We start from the raw sequence: 15973 nt of genomic DNA on the forward strand, positions 1-15973 counted from the left end.
CTCCAACACTTCACACAAAAAAATAACTCTTGCACGTCTTGCGTGCCTATGTTTTTAACTGATTTTAAGAAGCGGTTTTGATGTTTCATTCCTGACATCAATCACTGTGTCAACAATTATTTTGAGACTGAGAAAAGTTCAATGTTTTAAATAAATTAATCTCATAAACATTTTGTTTATTGGGTTTGTTAAATTCGAGATAAAGCAATGGTTCTCGGCTTACCAAGACTAATTTTTAATTTGTGTTTGGTTTAGTCTCGCTCGACTGCCGACTGAGACTGCTCGAGTATTTTTTCTGAGTCATTTTCTAAAACAGAAACGGCTTTACCTTTCTTCTTCCTGCTAGACTATGCTTCTGGCAGCTGTTCAATGCCTGGACAAGACTTTCTTGTACCTTATCTTTTGCCCAGTCATGTAAAATATTATCTAAATTCTCAAAACTTTCTGCCATTTTAAAACACAGGGGGAAAAAAGCTTTGAAATGATGACGTCAATCGTGCATCTGTCCTCTAATAGATCATAGGCGAGAACCAATCAAAATGCGAGAATAACTTGGGTTATTATATAATAGTGGTTAGCGCGACACCGCGGAAATACGTTTTTTGACGTCACAGTAACTGGTCAGTGGTCATCACCATCGGGCTGTGTTGTCCTTCGATCGATCAGTTCTCTGAGATCGGTGTTTTGCTTCGTTTTAAGGTTGAAAATATCCTTGATACTTCTCGTTATTGGTGAGCTTGACGCCCTTAAATGGGTTTTTAATACTCAAGCAATGTTCGTAAAGAATAGTGGTACAGGGGAGTCATTTTGTGTGGAGTAATGTGTAGTTTGCTGACTCGAGCCAGCTCGAGCGGACGAAGCGTGGATCGTGTTGCTTCAGCCGCCCTCGCCTCAGAATTGTCAAAATCAACGATGGGTATCCAGCAAAGCAGAAGATTGGTCCTGTATACAGGTTTTGCAAGGATTTTGAAGACTGGTTGGATTTAAAGTGTAATTTGCGCGAAATGGTTAAGGTACTACATGTAAGTCGGGACCGTTTTATTCCCACTCACTTTGCGCCGACGTGTGGTGCTTGTTCATTGAGATTATGTTTCGCAACGCGTCCAAGAAACTTTGATAAGAATTTGTCTTTAAAGACTGGCGTTTTGACGTTTCTGTCACCTTTCTGACTTTCTGCGCCTTTTGGAACGGGTGAAATAAATTTTCTGTACCTGTCGTTTGCTGTCAAAATAAAACATTTGTTAGATTTGTTCATTTCATTCACAAGATATTTCTGTATCATTAAAGATTGTTTAAGCCGACATTCATATAATGGTGGCGTTTGCGAAGGGAGTAGAAATCGAAAATATTGTGATTTGTTGGCCGCAGTGAACGCTAGAAATACTGAAAACATTCAAGACCGCTCAATATGTTCGGTTCATTGACAATTTTTCCTTGCTTGAGGTCTTTTTTGTTTACATCAATTAAATGTTGATAGTACATGGAAATTTTCAAGACCGTTTCCTTGTACATGTATGCACATGTAACTAAATATTTTAAAATGCCCAAACACCTGTATTTTTTTACAAGAAACCGCTTCCACTTATGGAATGTGGTCAAGTTTCACTTCTTTTGATGCTGAAGACATTCAACATTTCAGAGAGGCAGTAATCAACTCGTCAATGAAACCCACTAGTTTATTTTGTTTACTCAGTCATTTGAAGCTTTTCGATTTCTATTTCCCTATCTTACATGTGCATTGTATCAACTTATATAAATAATTGACTGTTGTTGTTTTTCCTTTCATTTAATTTAATTCAGATGAGCTTTGCTCAATCACTACAAAATAATTTTTACATTGCAATCATACATGTACATATCACATGCTTTGAATCAATATGAAATTAATTATGATCCCCTTAGTAATAATATTGTATCATCCTCCCTTCTGTAAGATTCTTACTTAACTTGTAACCACTTTATTACAGGACATTATAGCACCTGATGGCAATAAATTATATATATGTAATTGTATGTATTTATTTTTTTCCTGTGATAAATTAGCTAACAAGTGGGTTTGTTTATGCCACTGTGTCTCTGAATTGGCTTACTGTCGTCTACAAACCATTGGTAATATATCTTCACTGCATCTAACTCAGATACTAGACACAAAAGCATGTATTAAAGAACAGATACATTTCTTACAAATTAATATTTATTACATTTAGTTTATCACTTAAGTTCTACAACATTGCTCTTCTCCAGTGAGAAATTTTGTGCAAAGTCTGAAGTTGTAAGTTGCAAAAACAAGTTCTGTCAGTAGTTGCGAATCACTTAAAATCAGGCTTTGGTACAGTAAACTGAATGGCAGAAAGCGAGGAAAGTAGAAATTGTCTCAAATACACAAGTGATAAAAGAGGTAAAGTTGACTGAAATCTACAGACTCCTTTTTTTTAGGTTTAGGGTTAAGGTTAGGCCTAAGGGACAAGGTGGGAGGTGCAGTGGCATTGTGGTTAGTGCGCTCAGCAATGGATTGAGCGGTCTGTGTTCAAGCCCTGGTCAAGGACATTGTGTTGTGTTTTTGGGCAAGACACTTTTACTCTCACAGTGCCTCTCTCCACAAAGGTGTACATATGGGTACTGGTGAATTTAATCCTGGGGGTAACTCTGTGATCAACTAGCATCCTATCCAGGGGTAGTAGAAATACTCCTAGTCAGTTCATGCTACAGAAACCAAGATAAGCCTGGCCTGATGGGCCACTTGGCTCTATGCAGACTTTACCTTTTACTTAGGGACAAGGTACTGCATCAAGTGGGGGAAGGGACAGTGGAGTCAGAACCTCCCACTTCCCATACCCTGTTCTCCCACTTCCCATACCTCTATCTCTTGACTCCCACCCTTGTTCGTCCTGCTCCTGTCCCCTGTAAATTAAGAGACTCAAAACACATCCTAGTCATTTAGCTGCACAGTCCTTAGGCATTTCCTTTTCTTTTTTTCCTTCGTTTTCAGCCTGGCTACTCTTACCCACGTCTTTCAAGTGAATGACCTATGACGTAACCACTGTCAAAGGGTTTCATTTTGAGCCTCATTTTGAGCCCAAGGGTGAATTTTTCTTTGCCCGTCGGCCTAGAAGTCTCTAAAGACACTAAATGAAAGTCAAGTAGTTGCCATATGGAGAGCATTGGTCAGTGTTCTCTCAGTTGGTGTTTTTACAGCATTGATGTTGTGGAAATCATCCATGGACAGTATCTAAAAGGACTTTTGCTGAGCCAGAATAGAAAAAAATGTACAATAGAAGAAGTTTTCTATTGGGAAATCCAGATAATAGTAATATGTAAACAAATATTAATTTTAGAAAGTTATACAGAGTCTCAGGCTCTAAGGTAATGTGGTCAGAAATTGTCTGGGAGGCCTTATAATCAGAAGATTGTTGTGTGAATACAGGGGGGATAGCCTATTTATAACTAAAAATGAAATTCATTTATTGAGTTTTAACTGGAAGTTGTCATTACCCAGATTTTATGGTATTTTTATTGTCTTACAATAACATATGCACGTATTTTTAATTATCCTTTAAACAGCTTTGTATTCCATGTCTTCTGCCATCTTTAGATAATCAGATGTCATGTACTTCTTGTGGCTTTTTCTAATAGCTAAATAGCTTTTTTTTTCTAAACTCTAATAGCTATGCAACTAGTTTAAAATAATTTTCACACTTTAGAGGCGCTATAGGCAAAATACAGAACTGCAACAATTCGAAATTATGACAAGAAACAAAGAAACAATAATAAACATGAAAATTTAAAATTTTATTTTCGCCATCCTCAAGCTTCCTGAAGTACAGTATGATTAAAATTGGATATTTCATGATAAAACATACCTTGGTGAATTCTTCCTCGAGTTGAGGCCAGATTTTGAACCCTTTTGGGGATTCAGTCCTACACTTGTTACACCAACGTGTCCAAGATTTATACGAAGTACTGCTTCGATTTCGGCCAACTTGGTCTATAATTCGGTGATACCGAGTGAGGACAGGATGACCGTGTTTACTTACGTGAGTGCCCCCAATCGAACACGAGCATGTCTTCCCGACGAATGTGATCGAAATGCCGTTTACATACCGATTCATACGGTTAAAGCCCATCAATTCAACAAACTTGAGAAGTTGATTTCCTCAGAACACCGTTACAGCAACACAAAAGCTGCCTAGTTTTAACCTTAGCGCACATCGTAACGTAAATTGCCACTGGCTCGCCGCTTACGAGCATGAACTCTCACGAAACAACAACAATTTCACACCGTGTGCAAGTTCAGTTTGGCTTTGGCACAATATATAATATTAACTGAGAACTATCCAACAAATGAGCGGAGTTTAAAAGCTAAGTTTACAGTGTGCGCTCTAAGTTTTGTATCTTTTTGACTGTCGATAAGGCTCGCTGCGAAGATAATGTAAAAGTTGCAGGCATTTTGTAGTTTTGTTAGGGTGTACCGCTGACCAGCAAAATACTGTATCGCGCCCCAAAAAACGTATATCCGCGGTGTCGGTTAGCGCAGGGTTAACGATATGCTGCTATTTTGGTGTTCCTGGTTTAAGTACGGGTTCATTAAATTTGATTTGGTCACAGTAGGAAAATTTTGCTTTCTTTCTGTCGTGTACTTGGTAGCCTAGTTGACTGCGTCAATGTCAACCTCAGCGCGCGCGTGGCGCTTAAACCATGCCTTGCGTGATGCGTAGAAAGTATGCGCACTAACAAGAGTTAGACTTTCTTAAAGTCCTTTCCAATAATATTTCCATTGTTAGTTTCTCCGTTGGAAAGGACTTTTCCCACTTGCAGCGCGCCAAATTTTACCGGTGGATTTTTCCACCGGTGACAAACAAGTACTGACTATGCGTCATGACGTCGCGCACGATCAACGACACAACAGAGCAAATGTCTGCTGAGTTCAAGTACCACAAAAATCTTTTTCATTTACCTTTTGTTCTCGGATATACTTAAGGATATGAATTTTATGGTAGCAGTTGAATATCGTTTATCCAACTTAATTTCAAGTCTTTGAAAGAAGGGCAGGGAAAAGCAGTGGAAGGCTATTTATCCCACCAATACGTGTTTGTTTACTTACGGACGCGATCTGAGCTCCTGCGTGATCTGGATCTTTTCAGAGAATTAAGTTTGGACCTTTCAAAGAGGAACAGAGCCGTTCCTTCACTTTGTGTAATAGTTGCACTTTTAGTTGATTTAATGAATGACCAAGTAACTTCTCTACAAAGAAAGGGCATCGCAGCAAATTTGCCTCGGCCGTTTTACCGTGTTTAAAGCACTAGTCGATTGATGAAGGACTTTTGGGAACAGCAATTTTATTCTTTACCGTTCGTTGTGACTTTGATTCTCAATGTTATTTAATCAAGAGAGCTTTACAGAATTAAAGTTCTCCCCGACTAATTCCGTCTTCTTTAGTTAATGCGGATTCTTGTCGGTACAAGTCAGATCTACGTAAGTTTATAGCATTTATCAGGCAGCTCTCTGGTCGATCGCTGGTTAATCTCCAATCTAGACGATCAATCTAGACTAAAATAATTCCCGATCGGTTTAAACACGGTTTTGACTTTTCAGGGGGCGTTACTCAATGGAACAGCTTTTGGCGTTTGTCAATATTGCTGACTACATACTGCATTGTACACAATAAATTCATTTGAGTTAGGGAACAGCACTCGTAAACGTTTAGATGAGAAACGTCAATCATGTTTTTCGCGCCAAAAATTTACGCTCTGATTCACATTGCTGCAAGTGAAACAAGTCGACCTTTCACGACCTGCATCGCTCGCGCTCGCCCTCCTGACTTCGTCGCACGAAGATTACCCTCTCGCTTCGCTCGAGGAAGACAAGTAAGTCAAGGATTAAGAAAAGGTCGACTTTTGGCAAGTCTATGGCGATCCGAGTAAATTGTGTAGCTGAACATCTTTGCCGTGTTGCGATCTTAAACCCTTTTCAAGAGTCATATCTCCTTTGGAGAGCGAATAATTCCTTTCGAGAGAGCTAAAACGAATCATGATAAACTCCTTCGCGAAAACAACAGTCCTGTGACTAGGCTCAAATTGCATTGCACATATAAATTTGCATAAACTTTCAAGTTGTGTATTTTGTGGATAGCTTCCAAGAATTAATTTGTGACCCTTAGCACAGTTTAGGAAGAAATATTCAAGCTACATATTTTTATTGAATCAAGGCAGGATTATTTTTAAAAAGGACTCATTTATAAGGGAAGCTGCGGCATTCTGTTTTGCTATTTATTTTTCGGGTTTCATGCTCGTGTAGTTCATGTCACGCAACATGATTTTCCTTTACAGTCAGACAGAGTTTTCTAGAAGAATTGGCGATTGCTAAGACTGCTAAATATATTTGAACTACTAGTGAAATAACTGGCTAAACTATCGTCAATGCAAATTTTCCTTAGGACTTGGCAGGGAATTAATATATTTACAAAATTTGCAAAAAACTTTGTACTGTACTATATAAAAAAATTTTGCATTACAGAATAAAGTTCTTCGCACAATTTCTTTTATATAGTCCTATCTCACTTTGCTGCAAAATTTGCATAAGTGTAAATACCGCCAAAGGTACGATATAAATGTTTTCTTCGAGTTTCCTGAGCTTCTGGGAGAAGTTGATTAAACCAGAGAAATCACAAACGCATCTTGTGTACAGTAGGATAAATTGCTCTGCAGTTTCTACATCAGTGTTGTTTGTAGAGACAAAACTGAGTACGAAGACAAGTTCATTACCTACGGGTAACCCGAAAACACTGACCCCCGGTCCGCGGACCCCCACAACGGACCGGGTCCGCGGACTATCCTACGGACCGGTCCATGGACTACCCCTACGGACCCCCTCTACGGACCACCCTAAAATAGCGTAAAAATAATAAATTTGATTCGTGTCGTTGATTTTTCGATTTTTACACTGTGCAAATGTAACAGACTTGGGTTTTTAACACCCCAGCCCCCCTCTCCCCCCCCCCCCAAAAAAAAAATGTCTAAAAGCTGTTTTCAGGTAAGAAGGAAAGTTCTTACATTCCATTCGTCGCTCAATCTGGCTATGGAAGATATATTTTTAGACCGTTAATTGTTGTTTGTATCTGTTATTCCGCTAAGCAAATTGTGAAGCCTGGAACGAGTTCACGAACCCACGGGAGAATGGGCTGAACAAAATGGCAGAGGAGATAGAGCACAAATTTCGAGGCTTCTCGGAGGCTTCCCCGTACGCTTCTTTCGTCTACTTTTATGGCCACAGCAAAGGAAATAGCAATGTGTAATGATTTAAATTGCACCCGAGCCTGAATCCAGGTCTGTTACATTTGCACAATGTACTGTTCGAAATTTCGCTGTCACGAGTAATCTATTAGACAACCCGTAACTGAAATATTTATTTATTATTTCTATTATATTTTGGGGGGTGGTCCGTAGAGGGGGTCCGTAGGGGGAGTCCGTGGACCGGTCCATAGGTTGTCCGCGGACCCTGTCCGTAGTGCGGGTCCGCGGACCTGGGGTCAGTGTTTTCGGGTTACCATTACCATACAGTTCGTTCAGATAACAAAACTCGCTTGCTCTTGTTTAATACCGGCGTCGACAAAACCGTGATCGGATCGGATCACGGATCGTTTCCTCTCTTTCTTAGTAGAGGAAAAACAAAAAGCGATAACTCGCTTAAAAGGCTCCGGATCGAGCTGAGAAGCGAGATGACAATAGAAAAGACAACAAGGCATTGAGGTAAGTCATTTTTATTGCAAAAATATCAAAATTTCAGCTATAAAGTCGATTACCGTTTTCCCCCATACAAACCTTTATAAATTCAAACCGTTGTAACACAGCACCACCATACGCTGCAAGGCGAAGGTCACGTTTCGCGTAACCAAACTCGGTGGTTATGTAATAGTAGATGTCGGCGGTAAATATGTCACGTTTCACGCGCTGAACGTTCGCATAAAGGAGGCCCTACTAAGGGGGGTACCCATGTCCCCTGTCTGAAATTCGCCACCAGCCATGTCGGCATTTCGCAAGATTCCTATGTCGCCTGTCGGAATTTCGTCTCAGAGGAGTTGTGTCGGGAACTATTATTTCTCACGCATTGAAGGTTCCTTGCTGTTTTAGTCAAGTACATATATAATTAAGTATCTCTTTGGATATAATTTACTCCTTGTATGCTTTGCACTTGCTTTGAGCACTTTTCAGCACTAGGAATTCTTTTGCAGAGCCAGCATTTCTCCGGTCGATGTCAGGACATGGAAGTTCCGGAGGTTGAAAAATGGCTATCTTTGAACACTTTTCAGCACTAGGAATTCTTTTGCAGAGCCAGCATTTCTCCGGTCGGTGGGTTTAATGATTGCTTTTTGGTTACTTTTAAAGCATCACATTTCGACTCAGAATGAAGGAAAAGACTTCGTAGCTACTTCAAGTTTTCAAAATTTTCTAAGGGGTTGAGGGCATGCTGGGGGGCATATTGGGGGCATGCTTCCTAAGGGCTTGGGCATGCTTTCGAGCGCTGAAGTTGCTAACCTCCTAGGGGATGTGGGGGCATGCTCCCCCGGGAAATTTTGAAATTTAAACGCTTGGAATTGCTGTTTTCAGCCATTTTCCAGTCAGTATTTGGACCTAAAGTACAGTCGAACCTATGACTATTTTTACCATGTTTATGTTTAACAACCGTTTTTTAACTCAAAATCTCAACGGCCTCAATCAGATAATCTCTCCTATCTATAATCTTCCTTTGAATTTGGCCTAACCCTTATCTTCTGCTGAGAAGACCTTGGCAGCTTTCCTGTCTCTCTTTTCCTTCCATAATGCCATTTGCTGATAATACAGCTTCATATTCTTTTACTGGTGACTCACTAATAAAAATATGAAGCAGACGGTCGAAGATCTCTTTCCTTTTTCCTTAAGCGTGTTTTTAGGCGTTTTAGGGCACTGCTCACTCAGCTGAGAGTGAGAAGAAATACTCAGCAATGACGGACTCGATTTATTCGACGTGGACGTTTTAGCATATATAAGAAAGCCTGTGTTTCACGACCCGTCGACATCGCGCGTGAGAGAAGAAAACACATTTAAAACTCTGGAAATGCGTCTTCACTTCGACTCAGACGTTTAAAACAATCACTGCATTCTCAGTTCCGAAATTCGTTGTCGGTCTATCTTGCCACTGGTGTCGCTTTCTCTATTTCGCTGGAGTAGTCTGTCGTTCGTCGCCAATTCATAGCTCTCATGTCGCCGTTTCAAGGCCATGTCGCTTGTCGGAATTTACCCCTAACAGGGTCTCATAAAGATTAAGGTGATTCCTCACATTTGCCTTGCGCATCCTTACTGCGCATAAGTTTTGGCGTCACTAGCGCGCACTCGTGCACGCGCATATTGAAAACATGGCGGATTTGCCTTGATTTTGAGTTCTGTCGGTTGAAAAATGGCTATAGCTCACTAACGAGCTCGGGCACCCCAATTTGTTTTCCAGTCGTTTAAATCAGCTAATCATTAGCTTTGCGTGAGAAAAGACTGATCTGAAACTATTGCTGAAAATTGAAGAAATAAGGAAAATAGCAGCTGCACTGTAGTCATTTCTATTTTGTAGTTTGATAGCCGTGGCGAGCAATTTGGTTCCAATATTTTAACAAAGATCCAGCTGTCTGTCAAAATCAAACTTAAAAGTTTATTTGTGTCCGACACAAGTATTGATTGTAGTTTGAGGCGTGTTTTCATGAGTCTGGGTTCATAACGATTTTACAATAACTTGGAATGCGTTCTTGTAACAAGCATTCAATAATGCCAAAATGGGATATTTTCAATGCCTCACTGCTCCTTAACGAGCGTGGGCACCCCTCATTTTTATTTTATAATTTAAGTTCTCATATAATAAATATTCAGTGGACAAAGTTTGAACAAAAATCTATCGACAGTTTTATTTCAGGGAAATTACCTTAAAAAATAAATAAATAATAGCTCCTTGCATTGTGAGCTTGGGCCGCCTGTGCTGTGACCAGCTCCCAGTTGGCTTGATATTATAAAAGAAGAAAGGAATATCACACCTGAATTAAATGAAACGTTCTGCCCACAGTCGTCACTCTAGTGTAATTTGCTCAACAAAATTTTGAATTTTATAATCTTGAATTTTGAATTTTGAATTTTTTCCTTGATCCGATCCGTGATCCGGTCCGATCCTGGTTTTGTCCACGCCGCAGTGTAATTTCCACTGCACAGCAAAGCCAGCAAAACCCAGGCACTGATCGCGGGAGCTAACATCGGTGTCATTAATATTCAGTTGCTGGTTCTCCCTTCTTCAAGAGAATCCAAGAGGTCGACAAATAGCTTGAAACGACGCTGACATTTAACTGAGTCTTCGGACGAAGAAGGTTTGTGAACAATTTTAGTGAAGCGTGAAGGGAAGCGGTTCTGACATATTTTTGACCGGCAGGTATATTTTGCAGGTTGCGGGTTGAAATTTAATTATAACTGGAAAACCGCTGGCACTAAAAATAATTAAGAACTTATATACTCGTCAGGGGTTCTTACATAAAGTAAATCGCCCCTTTCACATAATGAAAACACGATCGATCCGCTATAAGTACTTATCGATCACCACGCTGAGACCAGTGAAATCTCTTCAAAGCCATCTGGATGGCCGCTCCACAGCTCCCTCAACAACAGAAGATTGCCATCACAAATGAAGCAAATAAATAAAGAAATGAAATAATATAAGAATTTAACCGACGGAATATGCTAGCACAAGTTCATTGTGCTTTCATTTTAGTACTCACAGGGAAGAAACCAAATTCAACAGATATTTCAGATGTTTCTTCAAAAACAATAATTCATTGCAGGGTTAAAATCATAGGAATATTCTCTCCTCCCATCGCTTCGGCCGGGTTAGCACTTTGGTGGAAGCCACCTTTCTGAGCGATTGTAAACAGAGCCATGTAACAGTCACGGTAAGTCTACCATCTGTACGTTTCTTTCAAGTGCCAGCGGTTTTCCAGTTACAATTAAATTTCAACCTGCAACCTGCAACCTGCAAAATATACCTGCCGATGTTTGACACCTTATGTCAACCTTCCGTTGGCTTTTTAGACAGGTTAGCCAATCCATTAGCATGAACTGTAATTGTGGACTTACACTGAAAACCAAAAATAAGAAAATGAGTCGTGTTTTTCGACAAATTGTGAGTTTCTTGTTCAACGCGAAGAACTATTAAATGACAAGCTTTTATTGTAGAATCCTTTTGGTAGCTGTTCCGCGCGCGGCCGTCGGATGTTATGTAATCGAGTCCCTCTGGTTCAAACAGAATTTTCAAAATTTTCAACACTAAGTTGTCATATGATAAAATGCTTATTGACTGAGTAAGGTCGGGCCGGACGGGAAAATATTTGGCTCTCGCCGCGCTCGGTCCGTACTACCTGACCTTGAGCCAAATATTTTCCTGTCCGGCCCTCCCACTCAGTCATTAGGTACATACTATCCTCTTTGAGCATGCCTGACAACTCTCCTCTGGGTTAAACAAATACAGCGTTGTCCTTTTTTCAAAGTTTATTAGTAGACTGCTGATAACAAGACAGTCTAGCTAGCTTTTCCTCAAAACCAGAAACTTATCTTGTGTTGAATGGACCTGCCACTTCCATTTCATGACATAAAATGGAGGGGTAACAGCGCGTCTTTAAAACTACACACTTAAAATGAGTTATTTTGATCTTTTTTAAAACCTTTCTCGGTGCCTGTTGCATTTTTTCCTATCACCTCCCCAATAAGTCAAATATTTGCGTCTCTCGCGCTTGTGTGCATGTGAGGGGAGAATTTGCCGAAAGTCCAATAACCATGGTAACCACCTGTCTATCTGTATTATCGTGCAACACCTTGTAGTGAGAACTACCCGAGTGTTTACGAGCAGAATGAGCACTTAAGCACTTTGTTTCAAATATAAAGAGAATGCAGTAAAACAATTAAGCTCCCTCTCCCCCAGAATCAATAATACATCCCTCTAATATAAAACCAAAACACGTCCTATGTTGGTTACAGGTATGCTGTTTTGTGAACAAACAGTGCCACAGGAAGCAAAGTAAGCCACTAGATCACTTCTTTCGAATGTCAATTAGTGGCATATCACAAGCGAAGTTAGCATTTTATTGTGGTTTAGCTTGTTTGATCAAATACATTTTATTCTGGTTTGTTGCAATTGGTACGACTCCGTGAGAGGTAAATAAATTGTGAAATTGATACTGACAAATATTTCTCAAACTCATTGATAAATTCATCAAGTTTAGACAAAGGAAGTCATGACCGTGACGGTGTTTGGATATCTGATCTTAATTAGCATAGATTTCTACGATTTTATTTCTCCGTTTCCTCCTTAGTTTTTAACACTCAAGACAGTATTTGACCACATTTCCAAACAGCTCGAAGTTCGTAAAAAATACTCCGCTGCGCGTCGTATTTTCAACTCTCTTCTCGGTGTTTGGAAATGCGGTCAAACACGGTCTTTCGTGTTTGATATATTACATAAAGATCTATTATTATACTTACTATCAGCGACCAAGACGCTAAGTTGCTCTCTGAACCTGACACGCGCATTTTTTTTCCACCATTGAAATGGGTGGTCTTAATTTTTTATTGAATTATTGTCCAAGATTCAACTCCTCATAAGACGATGAAGTGAATAATTGGTTTGGGGCGTGTGCAATGTTGCTAAAATCAGCTATTTTTATCGTAAGAATGTTTCATGTTTTAGTGCCCTTAACAAACGTCAGGCAGACTTCACTGACTTCCTCGTGGAGTTGACTTGCGGATTAGAAGCGATACAATCGACAAGACGGATGGAAAATACAACACACAGAGCCACAAAAACAGACACACAGAGACACAGACTCACAGACAGACTGACTGACAGACAGAAAAACAGACAGACAGACTGACTAACTGTCTGACAGGCAGGCAGGGAGACAAGAAAAAAGAAAACAAACTGATACAGACAGAAGGAAAACAAACTGATAGCCACAAACAGATGTAGAAACGGCTAGAAAAAGCTGAAGTCGGGAGGTCCAGGTGACAGTCAATATAAAGTACACGTCATATGTGTAGAGTGCGCGGACTCAGCTGTCACCCAAATGAATAAGCTGTCTTGCAAGTCCCTTGTTGGCGACTTCAACAGGCGACTGGTTCATCTGAAAGTACACAAAACAATTTCTATATTATGTCGAATTCCGGTTTTGACCACCTCTCGTAAGCGACCACCTCTCTACAGCGACCAGTTTTCCAAAATACCCAAAGTTTCCGAGCCAAATCACTATATTTGGAACCTCTTGTAAGCGACCACCTCTCGTAAGCGACCGCGACCACTTTTAGAGCTAAAAGTCTGAAATTTTCTTTTGATTTTAACCTCCCGTAAGCGACCACTTAACGGATAATAGATCGACATTGGATAATATGGGGTTATAACATTCTCACATTCCTATCGCATGTTTTTCAAAATTGACTTTTCACGGCTACCTTATGCTAATGAGACAAAATTTTGACCCAATAGCCCTGGTATGGTCTAAACTCTCGTAAGAGACCACCAGGGCATGACATTTTGGGTGGTCGCTTATGGGATGTTCGACTGTATTCTCGCATATTGATTGGTTCTTACTCATGATCTACTGGAGGACAGACGTATAGATAACGCCATTAACATTTTTGTTTTGTTTCTTCATTATACAAAACCCGAAGCATATCACCTAGTCTAGGTGATATGCTTCTGATAAAACAGGTAGATTCCAAACAAATGGAAGGAAAGAAATCAAGAATCATTACATGATAAAATACTCTGACGATGAAGAACGCATTGCAAAAAAAGTTAAATTCACGTTTCAATTTAGCAAATAGATTCCATGTTGTGGTGCGTCCGTTCAGTAATAGATCACAGATGACGTGAAATTGTGGTAAGAACTATTTACCCCCTCACCTAACGGCTCGTGTGCTGTTCTTACCACATTGTGACGTTTGGAGTATTTTATCTTGTAATTATTTTTGAATTCTTTCTATGTTGTTTTTTACTTTCCACCCTAAGTATTATTTAGTATCTTCACACAGTTGTATACTACTAGCGATTTTTTAGTTCTAATTCTTGTTGTTTCCCAACTGCTTTATGTATGTACTAGACACTTGTAAACATCCCTGAACGGAGAATGAATGCTGAAGAATTCGAAACAAGTTAAACTGAAATATAAAAAATGCTCGTCTTTCATGTATGTTACATCTTGAAGCCTTAAAGAGATGTTACACGAGCCGTTTTTAAACGCCGATTTTTAACGTAACATTATAACATGGCACAGTCAGGGAGACTTTTAAAGCAAAATTTGGTTGCGGCAACATGTTGTAGGTTCTTGGAAGCAATTGAAAAAATCTTCAACATTTTTGCCTGAATTTAGAATGTTGCGTTAAAAATAGCCTCGTGTGACAGAACTTTAAGTGCTTGAGATGGTAGAACCTCAAGGGCAGAGCTTAGGAATTCTGCTGAGATCTACTGTTATGTTCTCTCTGCTTACTTAACGTTGGATACGAAGGCTCAGATATATCACAAGAAAGGAGGACCAGATATAATGTCTTACAACACAATTTTTAACTTTTAAATCGCAGGATATATCTTGTTCGAGCCACAGGATTAATCGTAAATAACTGGCAATTCAAGATCAAAGCCTATTCTGTTGAACGGCTACAATATTCAAAACCTGTAGTTCTTTCTTGCTTGATTACTGGGGTTGCTAAAGAAAAACTTTACTGGTCAAATAATTACTAAAACGGCGATCCATCGCAAATAAAGCACGTTAACTCCCTTTTTTTAAAATTCATTTTCAACTACTTATAATTTAGTTACCGAGAGGGTCAAGTCTTAGAAGATTTTAAACACTCCTCCTTTTTCAGTGGAATCACCTTAACAGAGTATTAACTACTTTATATGGTGTTTACCTCTAAATATGCACCACTGCAGTTTTCACATAACTTAGGGGAAAAGGGTTCTCCTTCTCTCTTGCCCTCAATGTTTGTTTGTTTGATTGATTGCTTGCTGGTCTTTTCGTTTGTTATATAATCTGTCCCCTACACGGCGCGCCATGTTGTTAAAGGAGCTCACTCACGGTGTTTTGTCTTTTTTTTTGGCCACGTACAAAATCTCCTTTAAATGGAAGGAAACCTGAAAATAATAGTTTACTTAGACAGAAAAACATCAAAGAGATAGTAATAAACCATAAAGGAACAAGGATGGTCAAGGATGGCGAAGATTGACTCGGATTACAGACGACGAATTTGAAAAATTCAGGCTAAACTTTTCAAAATGTGCAAACCGTGACTGAGCTCCTTTAAGCGGCCTTTTATTTTCTCAGAAAGGAAGCTACTGCTACGCTGGATATATACACAGGAGGTGGTTACCCAGTCCCCCAAGCCGGAGGCTCATGGTAAGTGTTTGACAAGTTAAAAATACTACACATATCTATGTAATTAATTTCGTTGAGTCTAAAAATAGTTAAGAAATAAATATGATCATTGAAATTGTAGGTACGGATTACATAAGTCTTGACTCACCTTATTTTGTATGTACAGATTAGCACCATTTTCTACTAATGTCACAGCTATTTCTGCTCTCTCCTCCTCACAGGCCATGTGACTACACAAAAGCAAAACCCAATAATTTTGAGGTATTGACAAAATGAAATTGAAATGAAATGAACAACTTTAGTTTTACTCAATTGAGGTCAAGCATTCTTATTGGCTCTGAATGGGTGATCTTTCATGAGCTACTCAATGCAAGTGATTAGAGCAGTAGGTTTGAATGATTGGTTCAAATGGAGAGCGAGAGAAAAGTAAGGGTGGAGGAGTCCATAGGAGAAAAAACCCAGGGAAATGAAAACGTTTAAAAAGACCTGTCTTCACCATTGCCATCAGCAAACAGCCTTGATATAGGAAGTGAAAAATCTTTGGAGATGTCATTA

The 15973-nt window shown here is 39.5% G+C and overlaps 3 protein-coding genes across 3 annotated transcripts in view; all 3 read right to left on the bottom strand.

The window, feature by feature from the left end:
* The window catches only part of LOC145495224 (inositol polyphosphate multikinase-like), a 341608-nt gene extending 331161 nt beyond the window's left edge, over positions 1-10447 (bottom strand). The window contains exon 1 of the mRNA XM_081474816.1: positions 10429-10447. The gene's annotated coding sequence lies outside the window, so the exon portion shown is untranslated. The remainder of the gene's footprint in view (positions 1-10428) is intronic.
* Positions 1-15973, bottom strand: part of LOC145495226 (uncharacterized) — a 104898-nt gene that overhangs the window by 87056 nt on the left and 1869 nt on the right. The window lies entirely within an intron of this gene.
* The window catches only part of LOC145495234 (uncharacterized), a 29833-nt gene continuing 23789 nt past the window's right edge, over positions 9930-15973 (bottom strand). Inside the window, exons 6-7 of the mRNA XM_081474830.1 lie at positions 15567-15648; positions 9930-13171 (exon numbers count right to left, since the gene is read on the bottom strand). Of these exons, the coding sequence (XP_081330956.1) occupies positions 13100-13171; positions 15567-15648 (154 nt within the window). The 3' untranslated portion in view covers positions 9930-13099. The remainder of the gene's footprint in view (positions 13172-15566; positions 15649-15973) is intronic.

This window comes from Orbicella franksi, chromosome 8 (genome assembly GCF_964199315.1).
Source record: "Orbicella franksi chromosome 8, jaOrbFran1.1, whole genome shotgun sequence".
NCBI lineage: Eukaryota > Metazoa > Cnidaria > Anthozoa > Scleractinia > Merulinidae > Orbicella > Orbicella franksi.